The sequence below is a fragment of the Neopelma chrysocephalum genome, unplaced genomic scaffold (assembly GCF_003984885.1).
Source record: "Neopelma chrysocephalum unplaced genomic scaffold, ASM398488v2 Primary Assembly neopelma1_22, whole genome shotgun sequence".
Taxonomy (NCBI): domain Eukaryota; kingdom Metazoa; phylum Chordata; class Aves; order Passeriformes; family Pipridae; genus Neopelma; species Neopelma chrysocephalum.
Window position 1 is genome coordinate 20,383,638 of NW_020897689.1, and position 22,061 is coordinate 20,405,698.

General features: G+C 41.9%; 1 protein-coding gene across 2 annotated transcripts in view; it reads left to right on the forward strand.

The window, feature by feature from the left end:
- The window catches only part of KLHL14 (kelch like family member 14), a 64,510-nt gene that overhangs the window by 26,081 nt on the left and 16,368 nt on the right, over positions 1-22,061 (forward strand). For both annotated transcript variants that reach the window (XM_027674526.1, XM_027674517.1), the window contains one exon: positions 20,645-20,734. In XM_027674526.1, the coding sequence (XP_027530327.1) occupies positions 20,645-20,734 (90 nt within the window). The remainder of the gene's footprint in view (positions 1-20,644; positions 20,735-22,061) is intronic.

Here is a 22,061-nt window from a genome sequence, read left to right on the forward strand (position 1 = left end):
CTAAGGCTTTTTGAGGAATTGGTACATGTTTTATAAATTTTCTCCTCTCAAACCTTCTTAAAAGAGAAGGCAGTTTCCTTCCCAGAAGTGTTTTGTACACAGTTATTTGCAATACAGATTTCAGAAGCCTGCCATAGCTGTCTCAATTTTTGTAAGTGCTATAATGACAAGAGGTGAACATTTTGCATCCTCAACTTTATTTGCTGTTGTATGTCCTTATTGCATTCTAGTGGCTCATTGTTTGAAGGAAGTAATTCTCTTTTCAATTTTCCTCTATTTTCCCACAACTTGATTAAGTTCCTTTCTCTCTTCCCTTCCCTATCCCTTTCCCCTTCCCTACTGGCCCCCCTACTCCCCTACCTTCCCTCTGTTTAAGACAGAAATAAAATTTATTACATACTTGAGAAGGGTTTTTTCTAAGCTCTCTGTCTCATACCAGGTGTTGTATGAGCTACTGCTTTCATTTAACTGAATGCTGGAGTATCTGCAGGAACAGACTGATATGTCTTTACGGGGATGGCTTTTGGTATGTTGTTTTGTCATATTTATATATTGTGATTCTACTCCCAAATGGGGATTGTGCTACTACAGGATATGCAACTGCAGAATGACTGTTCACACCGAGAAAAAAAGTGTTAAAAAATTGAATAGTAATGAATTAACCTGCAGAAAAAGCATTTTGCCCTAGTACACAGAAACCCTGCATAACTAGAGCATATAATTTTAAATGAAGCAGGCTCTAGGAATGCCTCAATGGATGTGATGTCGACAGTAGCTCATAATTCATGGATATGAATTATGGCTGAATATCAGGAAAAAACTTCCTGACATTGAGATCTATTAGGTTGTGGAATAATCTCCCATGGGAAATGGTGGAAATCCCATTGCTTAAGATCAGACTGAGCAGTAGGAAAGGGACAAATCCTGGCCTGGCCTCAATCTTTTAGGGCAGATTAATTAATTGCATTAACATATGCCTTCCCATTAGTCTAGACAGGCAATGTGTTCTGGTATTTGCCAGGCAGGAGCAACAAAGGCAGCTGTAGTATGAGCTATCTTACCTAGCCCCATGACCATACCCCCTCTGCTTGTGAATATATCATCCTCAGAGGTGAAAAAAGGGGTGGCTTTCACAGAATACACTGAGTTGGAATGGACCCAAAAGGATTGTCAAGTCCAAGACCATCACCATGTACCTGAGAGTATTGTCCAAACGCTTCTTGAACTTTGTCAGGCTTGGTGCTGTGACCACTTCCCTGGGAGCCTGTTACAGTGCTCTACCACCCTCTGGGTGAAAAACCTTTTTCTAATATCCATTTTAAACCTCCCCTGACACAACTTCAGGTCATTCCCTCGGGTCCTGTCACTGGTCACCACAGAGAAGAGATCACTGCCTGCCCCTCCTCTTCCCTCAGTAAGTTATGGACTGCAATGAGGTCTCCCCTCAGTCTCCTCCAGGCTGAACAGACCAAGTGACATCAGCCACTCCTCATATGGCTTGTCCTCCATGCCCTTCATTATCTTCATTGCCCTCCTTTGGACTCTCTCTAACAGCTTAATATCTTTCTTATCTTGTTGTGCCCAAAACTGCACACAATATTCAAGGCGAGGCCTTACCAGTGCAGACCAGAGCGGGACAATCCCCTCCCTCGACCGGCTGGCGATGCTTTGCCTGATGCCTCCAGGACATGGTTGGCCCTCCTGGCTGCCAGGGCACTGCCGACTCATATTCAACTTGCCATCGACCAGGACCCCCAGGTCCCTTTCCATGGCACTGCTTTCCAGCATCTCATTCTGCAGTCTGTACGAACATCCAGAGTTGCCTCATCCTAGGTGCAGAATCCACCACTTTTCCTTGTTGAACTTGGTATGGTTGGTGATTGCCCAGCCCTCTAATTTGTCAAGGTGATTGCCCAGACCTCTGCAGGGCCTCTCTGCCTTCAAGGGAGTCAACAGCTCTTCCCAGTTTTGTGTCATCTGCAAACTGAGTATCCCTTCCAGTCCTGCATCCAAGTCATTTATGAAGATGTTGAAGAGCCTAAGATGTAGTCCTGCAGAACCCCACTAGTGACAGCTCACCAGCCTGATGTTACCCCATTCCCTGTCACCCTCTGTGCTCGACCCACGAGCCAATTGCTCACCCACCACATGATGTGTTTATCCATGTGCTGGACATTTTGTGAGAGACAGTATCAAAAGCTTTACTGAAATCCAAATAGATTACATCAGCTGGCTTCTCTTGATCAGCTAGGTGAGTTACCTTGTCACAGAAAGAAATCAGGTTGAATAAGCAGGACTTTCATGAAGTCGTGCTGGCTGTGACCGATGATAGCATTGTCTTTCAGGTGTTTTTCAGTACTTCCCAGAATAATCTTCTCCATAACTTTGCCAGGCACTGAATTTAGACTGACAGGCCTGTAGTTTCCGGAGTCCTCCTTCTTGAAGATCAGGACAATGTTTGCCAGCTTCTAGTCAACTGGGACCTCTCTGGATTCCCAAGACCACCCAAAAATCATTGAGAGAGGTTTTGTGATGACATCAGCCAGCTCTTTGAGCCCCTCCAGAGCTGTTCTGGAGAATTGCTGTGCTGGCTTCTTGGGAGCCATGTATGAAATAAACTGGGCAATATTTTTGGCATGGAGGCATGTGTGGTTTCCAGCTGCAGTGCCCTTGACTAACCTGCATCTGTGTGAACTGTGTGTGAGGGCTGAGGTGTGGGAGTGAGCCCAGTACCGTGGCTGTTTCGTGTGAGACACTCCTGTTCAGGATTTTTGGGACCATGAAAGGGAATCAGAATCTTTTCCACAGTGTGAACATCTGTTTTCCATGAAGTGGGTAAGGCTACTCAAGTGCTCACTGAGCTCAGCAAACAGCCAGAGCGTCCAGTGACTGATGCGAACCTGTTGTTTTCAGTAACAAATTATCTGTGACTGAATCATTTCAAATATTGCCATGGGGTGGGCGGGAGCCCTTTACGTTAAACAACATGATTTAAAATTATTTTGGGGGGGGGGGGGAGTCCTCAACTCTTAAAATGTCTATCACTAAAACTATTAAATCAAGCTTGTTTCCTTGTGAGCAGAAACTGCAAGTAAATGCAAGTGAAGTGACAGTTCTGCAGTGATGACAATAACCAATATCTTAATGTATATGAGTAGACAAATGCTTTGAGTTCTTCCTATTAAAAAAAATAAAGGAATAAAAAAAAGGTTTGACCCTAAAATTTGAAACTAGGAGAGAGTAAATGTTCCTCCCTGGGCTAAGCAGGAAAGGGAAAATTGAGAGAGAGATGTGCTTGAATCACTCTCAGGTGGGGAGGCTTGGCAAATTATGTTATTAGAAATCATTAAAATAGATTTAAATAGAATTACCATGATGAGTGATGTAAGGGCCATGTTTCTGCTCTTCTCCTCCCTCCCCCATGGTTTTACATGCCAAAAGAACAGAGAGTATGACTCCAGTCTGTGCTCAACAGTAGCTGCTTGCTTGCTGGTCAAGAATTACAGCTGCTGTTTGTGCAGCTTTAACAAACATACAAACCATATGTAAAATATACTTTTCTGATTGAAATGACATGAAAGGAATGTCAAAGAGCTGCAGGATCAGAAAGAAAGAACTAGATTTGTTTTTTCCTTGATTAAAGACTAACAAAAATAAGTCCAATTAAAGGTCACAGAGCAGTCTTCTTCCCTCATGCATATGAAAGGCATTGTGCAGGAATAACTAAGGCAGAATTTGACTCCCAAATTAACTCATTTACTGGATGCAAAACTGAAAGAAAATCCTTATGACCAGCTTATAACTGTATATAATAAAAAATTGCAACAGCAGAAAAATATATTCGTATCATATCTCTAATTCAGCAAAGTATTAATCACACTGATGTTCAGCAGTGTGTTTAAATACATGCTTAAGTACTTTACTAAGTACTGCCTGTAAACAACTCTATATGATGGTGCATTAACATAAGACAGAGTTTATCTATATACTCTCTCCAGAGAACTACAATTATTTTAAGTACTGTGGCAGCCAGTAACACAGGGCTGGATGATCTGTGGTGTCCAAATCCCAGCTTTCTGGATAGTCCCCGTGCAGCCCTTGTCTCCCAGCTGCATTACCACTAATGTCTGCACAAGCTCATTTAAACTTTATTTTATTCAGCAGAATCACAACTGCTGAAATCAGCTGGGCATTCACTGGCTCCCATTAACTTCAGCTTCAGGAAAAAAAGATATGTCTAGGGCAGAGATGTCCCGTGTAAGGGTTTATACACTGCTCAAACCTCCAACTTAAGTTCTGTTAACATGCAGGATGTTTCAGGGGCTTTCTTCAATGGGGCACCTTTCATCCAGCAAGATTGGAGCCACTGTCCTCCTGTCAGCTCCCAGGCTGTCTCCAGTGCCTCTCCAAGAAATGATCACTTCAGCACTCAGAAATTTGATTTTTCTTAAGTGCAAAGATTTACAACATCAATAAAGCCCTGACATAGCATCCCTTTTCCTGAAGCCATAATTTGGTTTCACTTCAGCAGCTTTATTTTAGCAGCCTGGCCTCCTTTCAGAGAGGCAGGGCTGCCATGGAAAGGGGTTCCACCCCCAGGTAAAACAGCGCTGGTACCCACCTGAAGTAGTTGCAGTCATTTGAGGGCTTTCATTTGAAACTTTCAATATTGGAAAATAATTCATTGTCATCAGAGAAAATAACTGATTCCTTAGGGAAAAGTGTTCTGGTTTTACATGGCACAAAACAGCGCTGTTTCAGGAGTAAATGTTTTTATACAGAAAACTTCTATTGATCTATCACCTTCTATTGATTTTCACAAAAAAAAAAAAATTCTTCTAGGGCTGGCCATTTAACCATATGATACCATGGTTTTTTGCCTCAGCTTCTGAAGTCCTTAATTACCTTTTTGCAGTATGCAAAAAGTGTTCTTGAGAGCTCTGTGTTTCCCCTGATGCTCAGAGGCTTTGCAAGATGCTGCAGGGGTTAGGTCTTAGTGAGCTGCTGGAATGGCCCACAGGTGCACATCCAGGGATGGGAATCTTCCTCTTTGAAGAAGGAAGGCTGCAGAAGTACACCAAAATACTGGAAGATGGCTGTGCACCAGTTTTGGGTGCCACCCCACCCACAGAGGGTGCAGGTGGGGATGAGGAGTGATTGGTTTTAGTTAGTTGGGTTGGACAATGAAGACAGACACCAGACCTGCCCACTGAGTCCAGAGCTGAAATTCTTCCTGAGTGGACTCCAGAGGCTGGTGCAAAAATGTCAGGAAAGTGTCACAGGAAAAAAAACCCCACAAGCAAAGGAGGGTTTGGGCTATTAGAGCAAAGTGAATTGTGTGGACCAAATTCACATCACGCCATGAAATCTGTGGATGAAATGTATTAAGAATTTAATATCTGTTCTACTTATAAATGATTTGTGGTTGTCAAGAAGAACAACCTGCAGACAGGTACTAAAAACTAGAAAGAAATATGCGATTTACCCATTTTTGATCGTTTATATATACCTTTTTAACGTGTTGTTTCCTGCCACCAGTGGATACAACTCCTGCTGAACTCAGGCCCTCAACCAACAGGGACCTTTAGAATAAAGGAGAACTTGAAAGTACACCTGTTGGGGCTAAGTCAGTAACATGAAGTTAGTTCAGGTATCATTACACCATACGATAACAGTTTCGGTACTCACAGTTCTACCCTGGGACTGTCCCCTCAGAGCACAACAATAATACTGCCCTTTTTCATGTGTCCTTACTTGGACCTAATTCTGATTATTTCAGGGAACTTGCTGCAGAGTTGCATTAGCTGCACTGCCAACAATTTTATCTCTGATCTTGCACATTTAGTATATTAAGACAAAGCTTTGTGATTCAACTGATTGTTTTTCAAATGGGAGGTTTTGATCTTATGGTTGAAAATTAAAAGTAAATTGAAAGTAAATTGAAGAAAGTACATTGAAGGGGCACCAAGCATATGTAGTGTCTTGGATTTAGTGATCTGGGTTGTAGTTTTTGAAACTGTTTTGGGTTATCAGCACTTGTACTGTAGCGTAGGGAGCAAATAACCTAGCCTTTGAGGTTTTTAATGTGATTTGAAGACAAAATTTTTGCAAAATTGCTTAGTATTCATTTTTATCAAAACAATGTTTATGCACCCTGGTACTGCAATAGGAATCAATGTATTTGTGAACCTCCAGTGAAATGGATCTCAGCAAGTGTCCCAAACAGGTTTTTGTAGTCATTCAGAGTTTCCATGTATTGCAGAACACCAAAAAGTACCTTATGGCAGAAACCAAAGTAAATCAGAGGACTTATCATTTGAAAGCCTACATATAGCTGATCATGTGGAGCTGCCTTTCCAGACTTAATGTCTAAATTTTTACTTCAAGGATTCTACAGAATTTTAATGAAGTTATTTCTATAATAAAAACTCCACACTGCTTCTCGGGATATGTCATCATGGCTAGGCTTCACGAACGAAGATTTGGGAAGGGCACTACCCATGTTTGTTACAAGCACATTGGTGGCTAAAAAGGCCAATTAGAGATAGACACGTCCAGTTGCAAAAGGCACAGCAGAAAGACTCCTTAGGAGGTATATTCTGCAAGGCATGAATCTTTCTGCATTGTCTTTTCTCCTCAAGAGTGATCCTGCATGCTTTCTCAAAAGCATCAGCAGCATTACAGATAGTGTGTCTCCAGGCCTCCCGATTGGAGGCCAGAGTAGACCAGTTATGTTGATCAATATGGCCAAGGCTGAGATGTTGTTTCAGGGAGTCCTTGTATCTCCTCTTCAAGGCTCCTCTCTTGCGGCAGCCGGTGGCAAGTTCCCCATAAAGCAGGATCTTAGGGAGGCGGTGGTTCTTCATCCTGGAGATGTGCCCTGCCCGAAGCAGCTGTGTTCTCAGCAACATGACCTCAATACTTGTGATTCCTGCTTGTTCTAGAACAGATGTATTAGCCACATAATCTGACCAGTGAATGTTTAGGATTGTTTTATAATCTGACCAGTGAATGTTTAGGATTGTTCTTGGGATATGTACAGTCAGTGCAAAATTTCAGTGTTTTAGTAATGTGTAAATAAGGTGCACTGACATAAGGAGTAGGTTGCTTCCGCCAGCTCATCTTGCAGGTAGTTGTTATTCTTGTTTGTTTGTCATCTGTGGAAGTTTATTGAGTCTATATCTTTTGTAATTTTGTTATGGTCAAAGGATTGCAAGAGATCCAGCTCATCTGCTTTTCCCCAAGGTAGCCCCTACTAGCTGAGCCACAATGCCTGCTAGCGCTCATGTTCCTGAGTGGTTACAAATGTAAGGTAAAATGTGCACTTCTAAACAACATAATCAGTGCTTTAAGACAGTTTAAGCTTGTGGCTTTTTCTAATTGTAAGAGACTAAAAGCAATTACTGCAGCCCAGCTGATAAGTGGTGACTTTCACAAGCACAGTGCTAAACCAAAGCAAAAGTGTTGATCATCTGTTCCTGTTCTGTAGTATGAACCAAAACTGTTTGTATCAGTGGTAACCTAATTTGTGTAAAAACACATTTGTTTTAGCCAGATGTGGATCAGCAGTCTCCATATTAATATATATGATCAAATGCACTGCAGTTGGGATTATATTCTGTCTTTATTAATTTATAGGAAGACTGCAAACTCCTTAGGTAGGATCAGTCTGCATTAATGTCTGGTAATGATTCACTGTGCATTTTATCAGTGTTTTTGCAATGAATTAACAAAAGAACGGCTTAAGTGCGCTTTCTTATTTTATTTCCCTTGTATTTAGTTTTCGGTCACATTTTTTACATCTGATTCTCTTTTTGAAAATCCAAGTTCATCAGGAATGGAAGTTAAATTGAGTTTTCACCTGCAGGACATACTGTTGGGCAGCACAAATCTGTCTGCCCATGCTCATCTCCCAGTTCATCATTGACGTCTAATCTTGCCAAAGCCAAGTGCTGCATTGCCACTTGGGCACATCCCTGCATGTGGCTCTTTTTGAAAGAGTAGCTTTTGAGACACTTGCAAGGATGTGGATCTGTGCAGTACTGGCTGTGTCAGGCTGCTAAACACAAGTTGTTCCATTGCTGGGATAAAGAGGAGAACTGATGGGTTAGCTTACCCCTGTCAATACTGCTGCCCTGTGTTAGGAGCATCCCCAGCAGCTGCCCTCAAGTGATCTTCCTCTGCCCATACCATACAAGGAAAAGATCGACTTCAAAATGATCCTGGCTTTTTGCTCTCCTCTTGGCTGTGGAGAAGAAGAAGAGGAGTCTGTAGGAGCTTACAAGGCTGAGCTGGGTCATGAGAAGGGAGGATCTAGGATGTCGGTATTTTTGATTGTATTTTATATGTACATTTAGTAATAAGTAGTGTTACTGGGATGGCCGATACCTTCAGAGGGACAGTTCTTGTAAGCAGTTGGGGAGGAGTGAGAGAAGGCATAATTCAGCAACGGTGGGTATGCAGGTAAATACCAGTCCCTCTGCACCTTCCTGATGGAATAGACACACTTCAGCTTCAGCATGCCTTCCCCAAAAAATCATTCTTTAGGGAGATGAGAAGAGAGCTGTAACCTGGCCACCATTATGCAGTTCAGTTTGGGATTAACTGAGTAAAGCACTGTCTTTCCATTGGAAAGGAGTAACTCTTTTACAAAGGACTCTTCTTTTTTTCCCTTTAATTCTGTAGGTTGTTTTTTTTTGTATAACAGTTTCCTCACGTCCTCTTTCCCCTTCCTTACCCCTGTAATGCAGAAGCACTCTCTTTGTCAAAAGCGAGCATGTTGTTTTTAGCCACCTTCCAGATCATTATTAAGAGAGAGAGGGAGAGAAATTTGGCGGCGTATTGGTGGGGACGGGAACTGTGCCTGCTATATTTCACTGGGACTGGCGCGTGGAGTAGGAAAGCAGATGTGTGTGGACTGCCAGAGAAATCGCTGACTGATCCTTGCACAGTCTGGGTTCGAGGAGCTGAGACAAGACGCGGCAAAGCAGGTATGACTGATACCCGTGCCAAAGCCTGAGCACCTGCCGTGCCCATTGCAGGCAGCGGGAGCCGGGGGGGGCTCAGCATCCTCCAGGATTGATGCGCCGAGCATTCGCTGGGGCTTGTGTACTCCGTTTGATTTCTTCCCTTTCACGCCGAACACGAGGAACAAGCAGAAGTTAACTGCTTGGGAGAAAGCTGGCTAAGACTTTTTTTTGTGCTGCATTTCACCTCTTTTGTTTTTTAGTTGGTTGCAAAACCTGAAGCCAAAAGATGATTGAAATGCCTCTCCCAGGGGAAGGGGGTTGCCGAGCACGCCGCACCCCATCTAGTGGCTTAGCCTCACACTGCCGGCTGGAAGGAAATGCGGCAGGAGGAGGAGGAAGAGGAGGAGGAGGGCTCCTGCAACTCCGGCCATGGGCTTCGTAGACTTCGGACTCCACAGCACCTACACGGGTGATTCAGAGGTGCTGAAGCAGCTGCAGGACCAGGAAGGTGTTAGTTGTCTGTCAGACCTGGCGTGGATCACGCACGAGGGACTTGCACCAAGCTTGGAAAGAGTGTTAGATAGGTGGCAATACTAAGCCCTCTGGAGTAAGAAATTTGAGAATTAAGCTGCTTCTGCAACCTTAATTCGGCCTCTGTTTGTATAAGCACTAAGATACAATCTCCAATATCACATGCTATTCTTTGTCACATGTCAGTGCTCAGAAGGGACTGCACTCAGTTTCTGCTCACAGCATTTTTCCTCTGTTGTTTAGCAAGTAGATCCTCTCTGTCACATGCTTCTGAAATCTTCTGTAGACAGAAGAATTTTTTCATAAGGTTTCCTTCACAGACTTCACAACAACAGAGGCCAACAGCTTCATGGACATTTGTTGTGGTATTTTTGTACCATCCTCTTTGTGAGGAGCACAGTCCGTCAGTGTTCCCATTTTGCAGATGAGGAAAAGAGGTGTAATGCGGTTAAAGTCAAAGGTATCCTTTATTTTGGGGTGCCCATTTCAAGACCCCTTAGACCATCCTTTCCACACTGCCTCTCCCACACACTTCTGTTACAGCAGTGAGCAGAGGGCACTCCCACATATCAGGCACAGGGATCAGATCAGGCTCTCTGAAAATGAAGTACAGGTAATTAGTGTTCTCAGAACAGGAGAAAAGGGTAGCTGTGGAAAAAAACAGCTTAAGAGATTTATCTAGCACCACAGTAAAAATATGTGGCAAAGACAAGGACAGTATTCCATCCTCCAGCTCAGGGCAGAGCTGCCTTAACTGTGAGAAATCCTATCTGCTCCTTCAGCCCTCAGCCTCTCCCTACACATCTTCCAAAAGTGAAGCAACCTCTTGCAGTCAGAGGTCAAGTTCACTGTTACCTGCTTCATTCAAGGGCTGTGACCATATTCTAGGTGAAGCTGTTGCTGTTGTTTCAAGTCCCTTTCCACCCAAACCCCATCCCATGGTCTTATCTTCTCCTTCATGTCAGTGCTAGAACTCATTTAACTCCTGGGTGAGCCTGCTTAGGGCATTAAATCAAAATGAAAATATACTCTCTCGTTTTCTGGGTTATTTTTCCACCAGGTTCTTGCTTTGAAAGGGCTCACTGAGGGGTGCCAAGGAGAGACTGTGCTAGTGTGAAGAGCGGCCTGGATTGCCTGGGCTGGGAGAGCGACAGGGCCACAGCAAAGCTGGGTTAGACCCATTTCAGTGGTTTGGTATTAGGTAAGTTGAAGTTGTAGTTTCACAACCACAACAAGCTGATCCAAACTGGTGCTGCTGCTGATACATCAGTCTTTCCCTTCTCATGGCCTTGCACTCCTGCTCACTCCAGTTTGTGAGGCCAGGTAGGGAAGCTTAGTGGGGAACAGATCAGGATTAAATTTCATGTACCTTAAAGAAATACTGCAGTTTTTTGATTGTTTATTTCTTGATTTCATGAGTGCATCGGCCATCACAATGAGTAATGGAACGTCTAGTTTGCATGGATCTGGACCTTCAGCAAGATGGCGGGTTGGGAAGCATCACAGTGAGCTGTTTAAGGACTACACCAGCATAAATACACAGAGAGGTGCCACAGGAGATGTGCACTGCAACCTCTCATGTTGACAGTTCATAATGTCTGAGTGCTCCACATCACAGCATTTTCACAGATTTTCATAGTCGGCCTTTTCAAGGTGTATTGAGAGACATTGTGTTGTAGATCTGTGGTACACATCTCTGCAACCCAGGGGTGTAAATATGACAAGGTTCCACCTAGATGTGCTGACAGCAGAGGAGTGTGAAGACTGCAGAACTTCGGGCTCTGGATCTGTATGTGCTGCTGTGTTCACAGATTTTGCTCTCTCTTCCTCCAGTCTCAGTCATTTTGCCATGTCCCTTCTGATCTGTCCTGACCTATCCCTGCCCTTTTCCATTTCATTTGCTTCTTTAATTCAGTCTCCACCAGAACCTGATCCAAGCCATGTTTATTAGCACAGTGGGTCCCAGTTTTTTTCATGGAGACTCTGTCCTCTCTTTCCTTAACCTAACTAACTGAAGATTATATTTTCCTGAACAATACTCTGTGCAAAATCAATGTCTTCATCAAAAAATGCAAGCCGGATGATGATACTTAGTTATATGTATTTTAAGTGTTTGGGATTGATCACAAGAGCTTTACTTTAGTCTACTGTATATGTCCAATCCTGCAGTCCCAGCGTGGCCAGTGCTTTGAATTACCATGACCTTTTATCTTGTTTGTCAGTAGTCCATGAGCATGCACTAGTGTGTGATTTGTGAATTATTTGTGATTCTGTGTGAACGTGGTTCAACCCATGAATTTTGACACCTCTTGATTTAAATAGCAGCTGCTTGTGCTATGATAGTCAGCTTGGTATCCAGTTTTGAGAAATGTGTTTTTCCTTCTGCTTCCTGAGTTGATGGTTTCTGAATTCACAAAAGGTTTTTGAGGAGATGGGACAAAATTTCTGGACTGAGGGTTCATATGGAGTGAATTTTTTGGATTGTTATGAGTAGGCACCACAACACATTTTTCACAGCCATTTTTTTCTGAAAATATTGAACGGTACTGTTCTCTTACAAAGCAGAAGAAAATCAACGTAAATTTAGTCCAGATTCATTAATGGCTTTTTTTTTTTTTATCAGCCCTACATTCTCATTTCATCTTTTGTGTATAGATTTACAAAGTAAGTCATCTGTGCCAGTTTTATGTAAGTGTGTGGGTTTGCTGCCCAGGTCAAATTTTCTTCCCTGAATTTGAAAATTGTCCATGGGTTTGCCATTTCCCTTCCTTAGGACCCCATCTGTGGAAGGGGGAGGTCTAGGAGAGCAACATTTCTGCCTGGTTTCTGTTGGAGAAACCAGTCTTTAGTGTTACCTGATGGTGGTGATGAGAACATTAAGTTCTGTGATACATCTCCATGTACCTTTATTTTTTCTCAGGACACTGGCAGGGATGTGCAGAATCAGGGTAAAGCCTGGTCTGCAGTCCTTGCTCAGGGAGCAACATTCCTGCCTGTGGGTATGTGTCAGGGCATGATGGGGCTGGTGGCTCCATGAGAACAGGCCAAAAGTCCATCCAGAAGACAAGGCTAAAGACAGGACTGGAGACACACTACAGTGTCCCTGCATGGAGTTCATCCAGACCAGGTCTGGGTGCCTAGGCCTGAGCTGAAATGGGGCTCCTGCACCCATGGACAAGTGTTGGGGGGAACTCCAGGCTGGTCAGGGCTATTGGGTCCTGTTGGTGCCCTCACTCATCATCCTGAGAGAATGTTTTCTGAGTGGCCTGTCCATTACAGATTAACTCGAGCCTTCTTGCCATCCCTGGCAGGGACTCCTGAGCTTTTGTTAGGCAGCCTAAGTACATGAACGTAATACTATGTGGACATTCCTGCTTCTGCATGCTGTTCTTGGGCGTGCTGGAAGTTAGGCATGTTGGAGTTTCAGGTTTTTCTTCAGATACCCATACAAGGTATATGTCTTCTGGGAAAGGCAGCTTTTTTCCTGTGATGGAAAGCTTTGGACAGATCCTTCCACCCTCTTCTGCTTTAAGTCCTAGTGCTTTAGGTAAGCTGGATTTTCTTGTAAATAAAACCTTTCATTTACAAATACTGAAGTATTTAAAAAGAAAAAAAAATACAAGAATCTGTAGCAGTGAAGGTTTCAATTTATCTGTTATGAGTGAACTTAAGTGTATCAAAACTGGTGTTTTAATATGGCAAAATATGGGCACATCCCTCCTCCATGTAGAGTTTTCCAAATGGAAAATCACATTTTTCTTCTTCTCCTGGAATTACTTCAAGACTTGGTTACTCTAAAATAATATGTTGAGTCCAGAGTTGAGAGCAGAGTAGGAAGTGGTGAGACTGAGAGAGAAAATTGTGAAAGTCATTTTTTGGGGTAATAGGGGCCAAGTAGGGTATTGCTGCATGTGATGAATTCTTTTTAAGATGTGGATCCCTCAGCAACATCAACAGGATCCAATCAGGAAAACGCAAGCAGTGGCTGTGATTGTCCTGTGTTTGGAAGGTTATCTTCAGAGGAGACCAGGAGAGTGTTTGCATCTCAAGGTCAGATAGAAATTGAGCCATAAATGGATGCAACTGGTCACAGGCAGTTGGACATTAATGCACCATTCCTGGCTGTGGTCTTCTGCCCTGCGGCACTGTTAGAGAAGGGATTGCATGTCCTTGAGTTGACATCTTGGAGGATCTGAAAACCTCCAGTGGGACAAGATAGTACTGCTTTCCAGAGCTTTCTGGCAACTCCGCTGTGTTTTTCTCCCATCAGGGACTATTCATCATTTCGTCCATGAGAAGATTTTGTTGTGCAAAATGTCACATCATGAAACTGTTGTGATGTGACAAGATGTCATTCCCCAGTAATACATGCTGGGCTCTACTTTAGAGATTGTAAGTCCAGGCCTGAGTAGGTACACAATGTATTCTACTGGGGAGCAACTGAGGTAACATTGCATAACTTATAGTGGTGGACAAGTGTCTCCTGATAAATAGTCTGTGGAAATCGGTGGGGCAACTAGGTTGCCAAGGGCAACCTTCAGCAGGTATGGGGGTAAGCAGGGAATAAAAAAACAAGGAGAATTGTCACTTTGAACCTTTCCACAGGACCACACATTACATCCCTTGCTCCACGTTGTGCCAAGATGTTTGGTGTATTCACTTACATGTGCTTCTCAGACCTGGCAAGGTCAGCTACATGGAGTCACTTCTGTGAGGAAGGCAGGAGTGTGCATAGGTTTGCTATGCATTGCACGGGAAGGACTGTGTCAGGATTTTGGTACAGGAACACCAGTTTTTAAGGTGACAGTGTAGTATTTTCCTACTTTACTCAAACATTATTGATTAAAGTAGGCAGCTTTATTATTCAAATGAAATCCAAATGGGTGCTTGCAGCTTTGAAAATATATGAATAAATATTGTTCATTCAAACAGCCAAATGTATATGTTGCTGAAAACCCAGTAGAATATTTTGTCATTGGGTGAATTTCACCCATGAAAACAGACAGATCTGTACTTAGAATTTGTATTCAAATAACATTAAAGCAACTTATTTTAGGAGAGAGCTGAGCACGGCAGCTATTCCTGATGTTATGTTTGCCTGATTTGGTGTGTCAGAATTTAATCTTATTTTAGAAGCTCACATACGAAAATTTTAGCCTATTAAAAAAATTAAACTGAGAAACCCCCTGACATCTGGAACAACCTGGCTGACATTACTTCAGAGAATGTATAAAACAGTAACTCTTCACATCTGAATGAAAAAAATATATTTTCATTATTAAGGAATATCTTCATAATGAGAAACGCCTAATTAATATAAAGTATCTTCATTATATGAAATACCATTCACTGTGTTGTGAATTATTCCAAGGACTTTGATCTGCTCAGATTTCTCTTTCTTGGAGCTTATGTTATCTTTAATTGAGGGTAGGTTTGGGGCGGCATTTTACTTTTGCTTACCTGCAGCCTCAGTTGAAGTACAGGCTATATCCTAGATGATTTCAGCAGCTCCCATCCTACTTGTGATGGCTTGAACAAAGTTGCCGCAAATTTGGCATGGGAATGAAGAGGTGGTGAAGTTTCTAGCTGAGCTAGAAACTGTAGCTGGACCACAGCTATACCAGTTATTTTTTCTTAAAGGTGACTTTAAGGCACAGTATTTCATCTTAAGATTTTCTGTTTATGGTAACTGCTGTTGGACTGTCCCAGGCTTCCCCCACTGAGTTGAGCTCAGGCTCAAGGTTGGCATTGGTGTGTTACTAGAAAAAAAATACTTCACGGGTATTTGCTTGAATGTGAGGTCACAGAATGCAGTTTGGCCAAGAATGCTAACAGAGGTATTTGCCACCTACTGCTGATTATTCTCTTCTTTTAACTTTATTTCATTATCTTTTGAACTGAAAATACCAGTGAGTGAATGCCTGATGCCTTTAAAGTCAATGGCAAAACTCCCACCACATTCACTGAGGCTAGAATTTCATACTTATTGTGGTCAGTCTTTCCCCACAGTTATTAAATAACAAACAATTGAAGAGAACAATTCACTGAGGAATCCTAGCATTTGTTTATATAACCTCCTTGGTGAGAAATAACAAGTAGCATTCAGTAATAAATGCATAGACTTCCTGCAAATGATGTATGAACCATGGAAAGGTGCTATCTGATATTGTGTTCTCAGGAGACAATTGGACCAGCTGTGGTCTCCCCAGCATTTTGCAAGGAGGGTTGGGAATGAAATGAATATTGTGTCTCTGCCATGAGCAAATCACAGTCTCCTAAAGTGAGTCTGTAGGTGCCTTCTGTACTAGAAAGAGACATCTCGCGTTACCCTGCCCTCCTCAGAGCTTTAGAAATAGCCAGTTTTCAAGTAGCAGTAGTTGAATATTATGTAGCCAACAGGATAGGCTGTTAATATTATGGAAGGTCATTATTGACTCCATATGTCCTCTGATAATGACATCTTCATTCTGGAAACACACTCTTCTCTTGCATCATCTGCACGGGCCATTAGAGATGATAAGCATGACTTCTTGGTGTGTACCGAGTCTTGAAGGGCTGTGCTCAAGCTGTGCAGTAGCTGAGGAAGAGACTTCTTGGCTTTCCTTACAGTACCTCCTGTATCTCAACCAGCTGAACGGTTCAGGGCAGTGAAAAATCTATGGAGTTTGGTTTTTTGTTTGTTTGTTTGGGGGGGTTGCGGGGGCTTAGGGGAGGTGGGCACTTTTTTTTTTTGGTAGAAAAATCAAGTGCAGTTTCTGAAAGGAGTTTTCAGCAGAGTGGGGGAATGGCTATAGACTGTATCACAGATTTCAGTTCTCCTGGGACCAGAGCTTATGCCTCCTCCTGTCTTAAGAAGCGCTACTCCAATTCCCCCTTCTTCCCTGCTGATTAGTGCTGAAGTGCTGATAGACAGGGGGAGGTGTAAGGAGGAGGAGGAACTGATGACCCTTTTACTAGTGTATGGAGAACAACCAGATGCTGTTTCCTAAATGTGCAGTTATTGGCAGAAACTAAACAAAACTGACTAAGACAAAGAGCACACATTATTGTTTGTTAGGTGAGTGAGGTGTATCATGGAGGTGCCTGTGAAGCATCGGTGTGTCTGGTTGTCCTCATAGGCATTACAGTTGAGTGTGTTTCATTTCGTGAGTGTTTGACTGTCAGCTGTAGTCTCTGTTTTTGAAAGTAGGTCCCAGAACATTGTCTAGTACCTTTCATTAGCTAAGCTTTGGCATGTGTGAGGAGTTTCTGCCTGGGATAGCTATCCTGATGCGCAGTGCTGCTGTGTCCTCCACCTGCATCTGCATCTGGAGAACGATCGTGAGTGTCACCTCCTGCACAATGTCACTGATGTTTATGTAGTGAAGTATTTCTTAGCAAACACTACTGCAGTCTTGGACTTCACTGCCTTCTGGATCATTCTCAAGTATAAATCATCCATTTGGTTTTGACCTAGGAAGTTTTACTTGTTACATACATACCTGGGAAATTGCCTCCCACCTTACCAAGGGTCTCCTACCAATCCTATATCAATTGCATGGAAAGAGGGCTGGTGGGGGTGTTGTCTTTCAGTGGGGCTGTTTGGACTTGTTTGTGCTCTTGGTCCAGGAAAGCATGGGCATCCTGAGCTTTGGGAAGTGTGTGTGAGGAGCAGAGCCTTAGAAGAGGTGATTTCTGCTCCCTCCAACTAATCTGTTTATATCTGTCTATCTCACATATTTCTCTGGCACCTATCACCTTGGTAGCTAACCATGTTTCTCAGATGACCATGGCTTTTTTCATCTTCTTCTCTTTTTAATATTCTTTTCCCCTTCTTTTTAAATTGGTCTTTAATAAAGTTGAGAATTCTTGCACAGGGTTTTATAAACATGTGTTATTAAATTTCAAATCTGTTTTGAAAGTGCCTCTATCCTACTCCCTCCTAGTAAAGTGACCTTTTTAAATGGAGGGAAGTGGGTTTAGATGACAGTCATGATAAATGCGGTCATGTTCACTCAATAAAATAAGGCCCAGTGCATTTGAGGATAAATCAGTGAAATGTACAGCCCCACCTGTCTGTCTCCATCATTCATTTCCACTGTCACTTTCACAGTGGCTGATGGATCACAGTTGCTGTAAAATTAGACAGCCTTTAATCTCATTTCATCCTGATTAGCTTCTCCTTACCCTTTCCCTCTAACTCACTGACTGACACGCTAAAAACTCACACTGAGCTGTGTTTGAGCGTGGCGTACAAAGTTCTCTTCAAATACCCTTTTTGTGGGGCAGGCAGGTGTTCCAGTGAGTTGAAATCGAAAAATGAGAAGATGGGATTTTCATAATACTAAAGCAAAACAGCAGACAAAGGCTCATATAAAATTATTGAAAGCAGCAGCCTGGCCAGACTTTGTGATGGGCCAAATTCTTCCCGTTACACCCTGTCAAGCCCAGTGCGTTTGAGAAGATAGTTCCTACTAGACATAAATATAGCACGCTCACTGCCATGTAATTTTGACTATTACCTATGAAAATCTAAGTTCTATATGGGTATGTGTTCACAAGGAATTATGGTTTACAGCACAAGCTTTCTGGTGCTTTCAAGGGATGTTTTATGGTGGGGGAAAAAAAAAAAATCTTCATTCCCATCGCTTTGATTTCTGTGTATAACTCATGATTCTGAGGGACCCTGAAAATGGCCAAGGGGAAAGACTGTGATGTTGGTGATTTCACAGTTTCAGTGCCCAAAACTTCCTTCCCTCTTAGGTGTCACTCCATCCTCCCTGTGTTTTCCAGCTCCCCTCATCCCCATGGGCAGATTCATGATACCAAGAACAGAGTTTTCCCCAAAGCTCTGTGAGAAACAGAGGTCACAGTAAAGGTCTGCAGTGTTTTATTGCAGTCACCTTTCCTTCTGAAGTCCAAATACTACCCTCCTTCTAAGGCAAACTTCCTTTTAGCTTTCCCATGAGTTATGGATGGTAGTTCTGATCATTTGGACCCAATCCTGTATCAGTGAGAATGTTGCCATCAAATTAAGTAGGAGCCAGGATTAAGCCATTAGTTTTCAAGGTTTAATTGTAATAATAAGTATGGGAGTCTCATTGCGTACCTTATATGCATGGGAACAGCCAAAAAGCTTAAAATAGAATTTCTTCCTCTACTGACCCTCTTTGTGTTAATATGGAAGATAAATAAACACAAGTGTTTGCAAAAGTGAAAACGTGAAAAATATGCATGTGTGCCGCCTGCAGACAGTTCTTTTTATAAACGCTAGAGCTCTCCAGATTGACCAACAGAAGAGGTTGAGGGTGCAACTACTGGCTTGGACCTAACTGGAAACCATAATAGAACATTGGATTAGGTAAGAATTGAAGCTCTTGCAGACTGATCCTGGGGAATCTCTTCTTGAGAGGAAGGATCCCAAAAAGCATCTAAGGAAGGCAGCAAATTTCTCATGGGAGAGACCCAAATTCATTATGTACTAAAAGCATCCACAAAATCAAGAAAAGTGCTGGAGTTTTGGGAGAGAATTTTTAAAATATGAAAATATCTGAGACTAAAGAATGAGATAAATATGATATGAGGGCTCAAAAGATAGCAAAAATCTATTTAATTTTTTCATCCCTCTGTGAGAATCTCTGGGTAGTATAAAATCTTTTGCAGTGCCTGGTATAGGATTAGTTCCCAGTTAATATAAAGTGTACTAGTAACAAATAACCTTAATTAATGAACTTTCACTGTACTGGCTGCCTAATTTGAGAACTGTTTCACTTACATGACTTGTAAGAGCACAGAGTATGAAAATGATATTCGACCTTTACTAGAAACTAAAAACATACCTTACTTATTCATCATTGCCTAGGCAAAAACTTCAATAAGAAGCTTAAATGAGCCCACTTGATCTTTAAGAAAAAGTGTCCTAAATAACAAAGCTGTGCATATTTCTTCTTATTATTATTTGCATATGCTATACTGCACAACTGCATTCCGAGAAAAATAAAAGATAATAAAACAAATGAAATGAGAGATATATCACCCAAAATAATCCAAGTGTGAGATAGGCTGCTTCTTTTTTTTTTTTTTTTGGCATTGGCAAAAGAGCACAAAGTAAAAGCTGGCCCTGAGTCATATTGATTTCCCACTGCACTGGTTTCCTAAGTGCTCTGTTGATCCGTGTCAAGCAATAAGTTCCCTGCCTGTACATGCACATCACCACCCCATTTGTCCTCACCTAGATTTAAGGTGCCCATATGATGAGCTGAACAAGGACATCATTTTTCCTACTGGTGTCACTGGGCCAAAACTACTCTATGTGGTATGATAACTAATGCTGTGTAAGTTTACATTTACCTGATAATATCATTATAGTTCTGTATGGCACACTGCAATAATATGTGAATATTATATATATATATAATTATTATTTTTGCATTTTAGCATTTACAGTGGAAAACATAAATTTTAAAAAATAGATGTTTGCATCTGTAGTTGGTCCACAGTAATCAAGAGACCTCTGTAAAAAAAAGGGGATATTGCAAACCTAATGCCACAGTTTTGATCTTTGTTAACAAAGGGCTTCCTGATTAGATGAATAGAAGATGTGTGATTGTGCTGCTAATGACATTGTACAGGAAATTAAGCGTATACATTTGGAAAAGACATTAAATCAGCAGGACCTTAATTTAAAAACTTAAAACTGTATGGAAATGCAGCTTGTTCATTGCTGTGTAATAGAAATCTACTGAACATACTGACTCTTCTTGTGGAAACATTGCCAGCAGAACAAAGCTGGGCTGAGGTTTTTTAATGTTTTCTAGCATATTAGGATTCCTAGCATCTGCTTATTTTCAAGGAACTTCATCCCTTTTTAAAAGCTGTTTTTAGAGCAGTATATATGGCACTTGGGCAGGTGAGGGGGGACCCAGAAGGGAGCAGAAGGGACCGGAATTCCTGCTTTATTTCTTACTTATTTGCAAGATTGAATAGCATAAGTTTACTAATAAGTGGCTTTGTCTGCTGCTAAGTCAGTGGATGTAAATGCTTTGCGTGATGCATTCCCATATCATTTCCTACAGATGTAATCTCTGTGCTGTACTTTGTACCTTTGGAAATATTTGATGTAATCGGTATCCTAAGCTGACAAAGAATTCTTGCTTTGCTTGCAGTTATGCCATATAACAGTGCCCATCATTGTGTTGTGGAAGTGGAAAACTTCTTGTTCGTGCTGGGAGGAGAAGACCAATGGAACCCTAATGGTATGTATAGAATACTAAAAAGCAAAGGCAGCATCTGCCTTCCTCTGTCTGTCTGTCAGGTCAGCTGATGTAGTGATTAGCAAGGGATTTTGAGGGCCTTCAGCCTAATTGTTGAACCTACTAAAGGCTACTTTTAGATGTTGATGTAATGAATATCTGGTACTTTTGCTTTATCATCTCCATCATTCATCAGCTCCCACATCCCTTGAGAAATGCCACAGGCAGCAGAACAGACTCTTTCAAGTGCATGCACCAGGCAGCAGCTGTTAAGAATTTTAACCTTCATTTCCAATCTCCTTCCAGTCATAATATAATAATGCAATAGCAGTAGATGAATGCTTCTTTTCTATTGTCAAACAAGATACTCGCAGCTCAAGTTGTTAATGTGTTAATTATCTAGACTCTGAGATTCTTACACTGGTCCTTTTTTTAGTCTTGTGAAGAGCTTCTCATATAGATTATCTGCTGCTACCTTCTTTGATTTGATTACTTCATAAATTTACCGCAAAGAGAAATTAAACAATTTAACAGGCTTCTGAGCAAAGCAAAAGGAGAATACCATGCCTTGCAAAATTCACAAGATTGTCAAGACATTGTTAAAAAGCTTCCACACAAAGAAAGAGTTGTAGTTGTAGCAGTCTGTGTAACAGAGATAATTATGACTGAGAAACCATAAAACAGCTTGCAGGTACACATTTTTACTTTAAAACACCAGAGGATCCAGCTGAAATTACATATACTGCATATATTTTATTGTGAATGCCCCATTTCAGCATCTGCACTAAACCAAATTATAGAAAATTGTTACATCTGTTCACTTCCTAAAACCTGAGACAAACAATCCAGTCCACCCTATAAGCATGTTTCTGGTGTAGTTAAGAATATCACTAAATGTCTTAGGAGACAAGCCCCTTAGTTCTATTGTTGAATGTCCTTTATATTAAACAGGAGACAGCGCAGTATCATTAATGACAATTTTTTGGGGAGGATCATCGGCCATATCCATCCACTGAGGGCCCTCGTTGTGCCTGGTGGTAGGCATATGGATAGTAAGAGGCAGACCTTGTTCCAGACAGTTTATACTTAAATGGCCATGTCACATGAAGAGTAAAAGAAATATAATTACTCGCATTTTAAAGACATGGAAACTGAATGGCAAGGCAATGAAGAGAGATTAGAAGGGGTACATGTCCTGCATCTGAGATAGGAGTTAAGCACAGTTGTTTGTGAGATGGATAGTAACTTAGGTCTAAGTTTGCCTAGATCAACTCCTGAGCTGAAGATGTTACTGAATACATCTAACAACTTCCTTGTGCTGTGAATACTA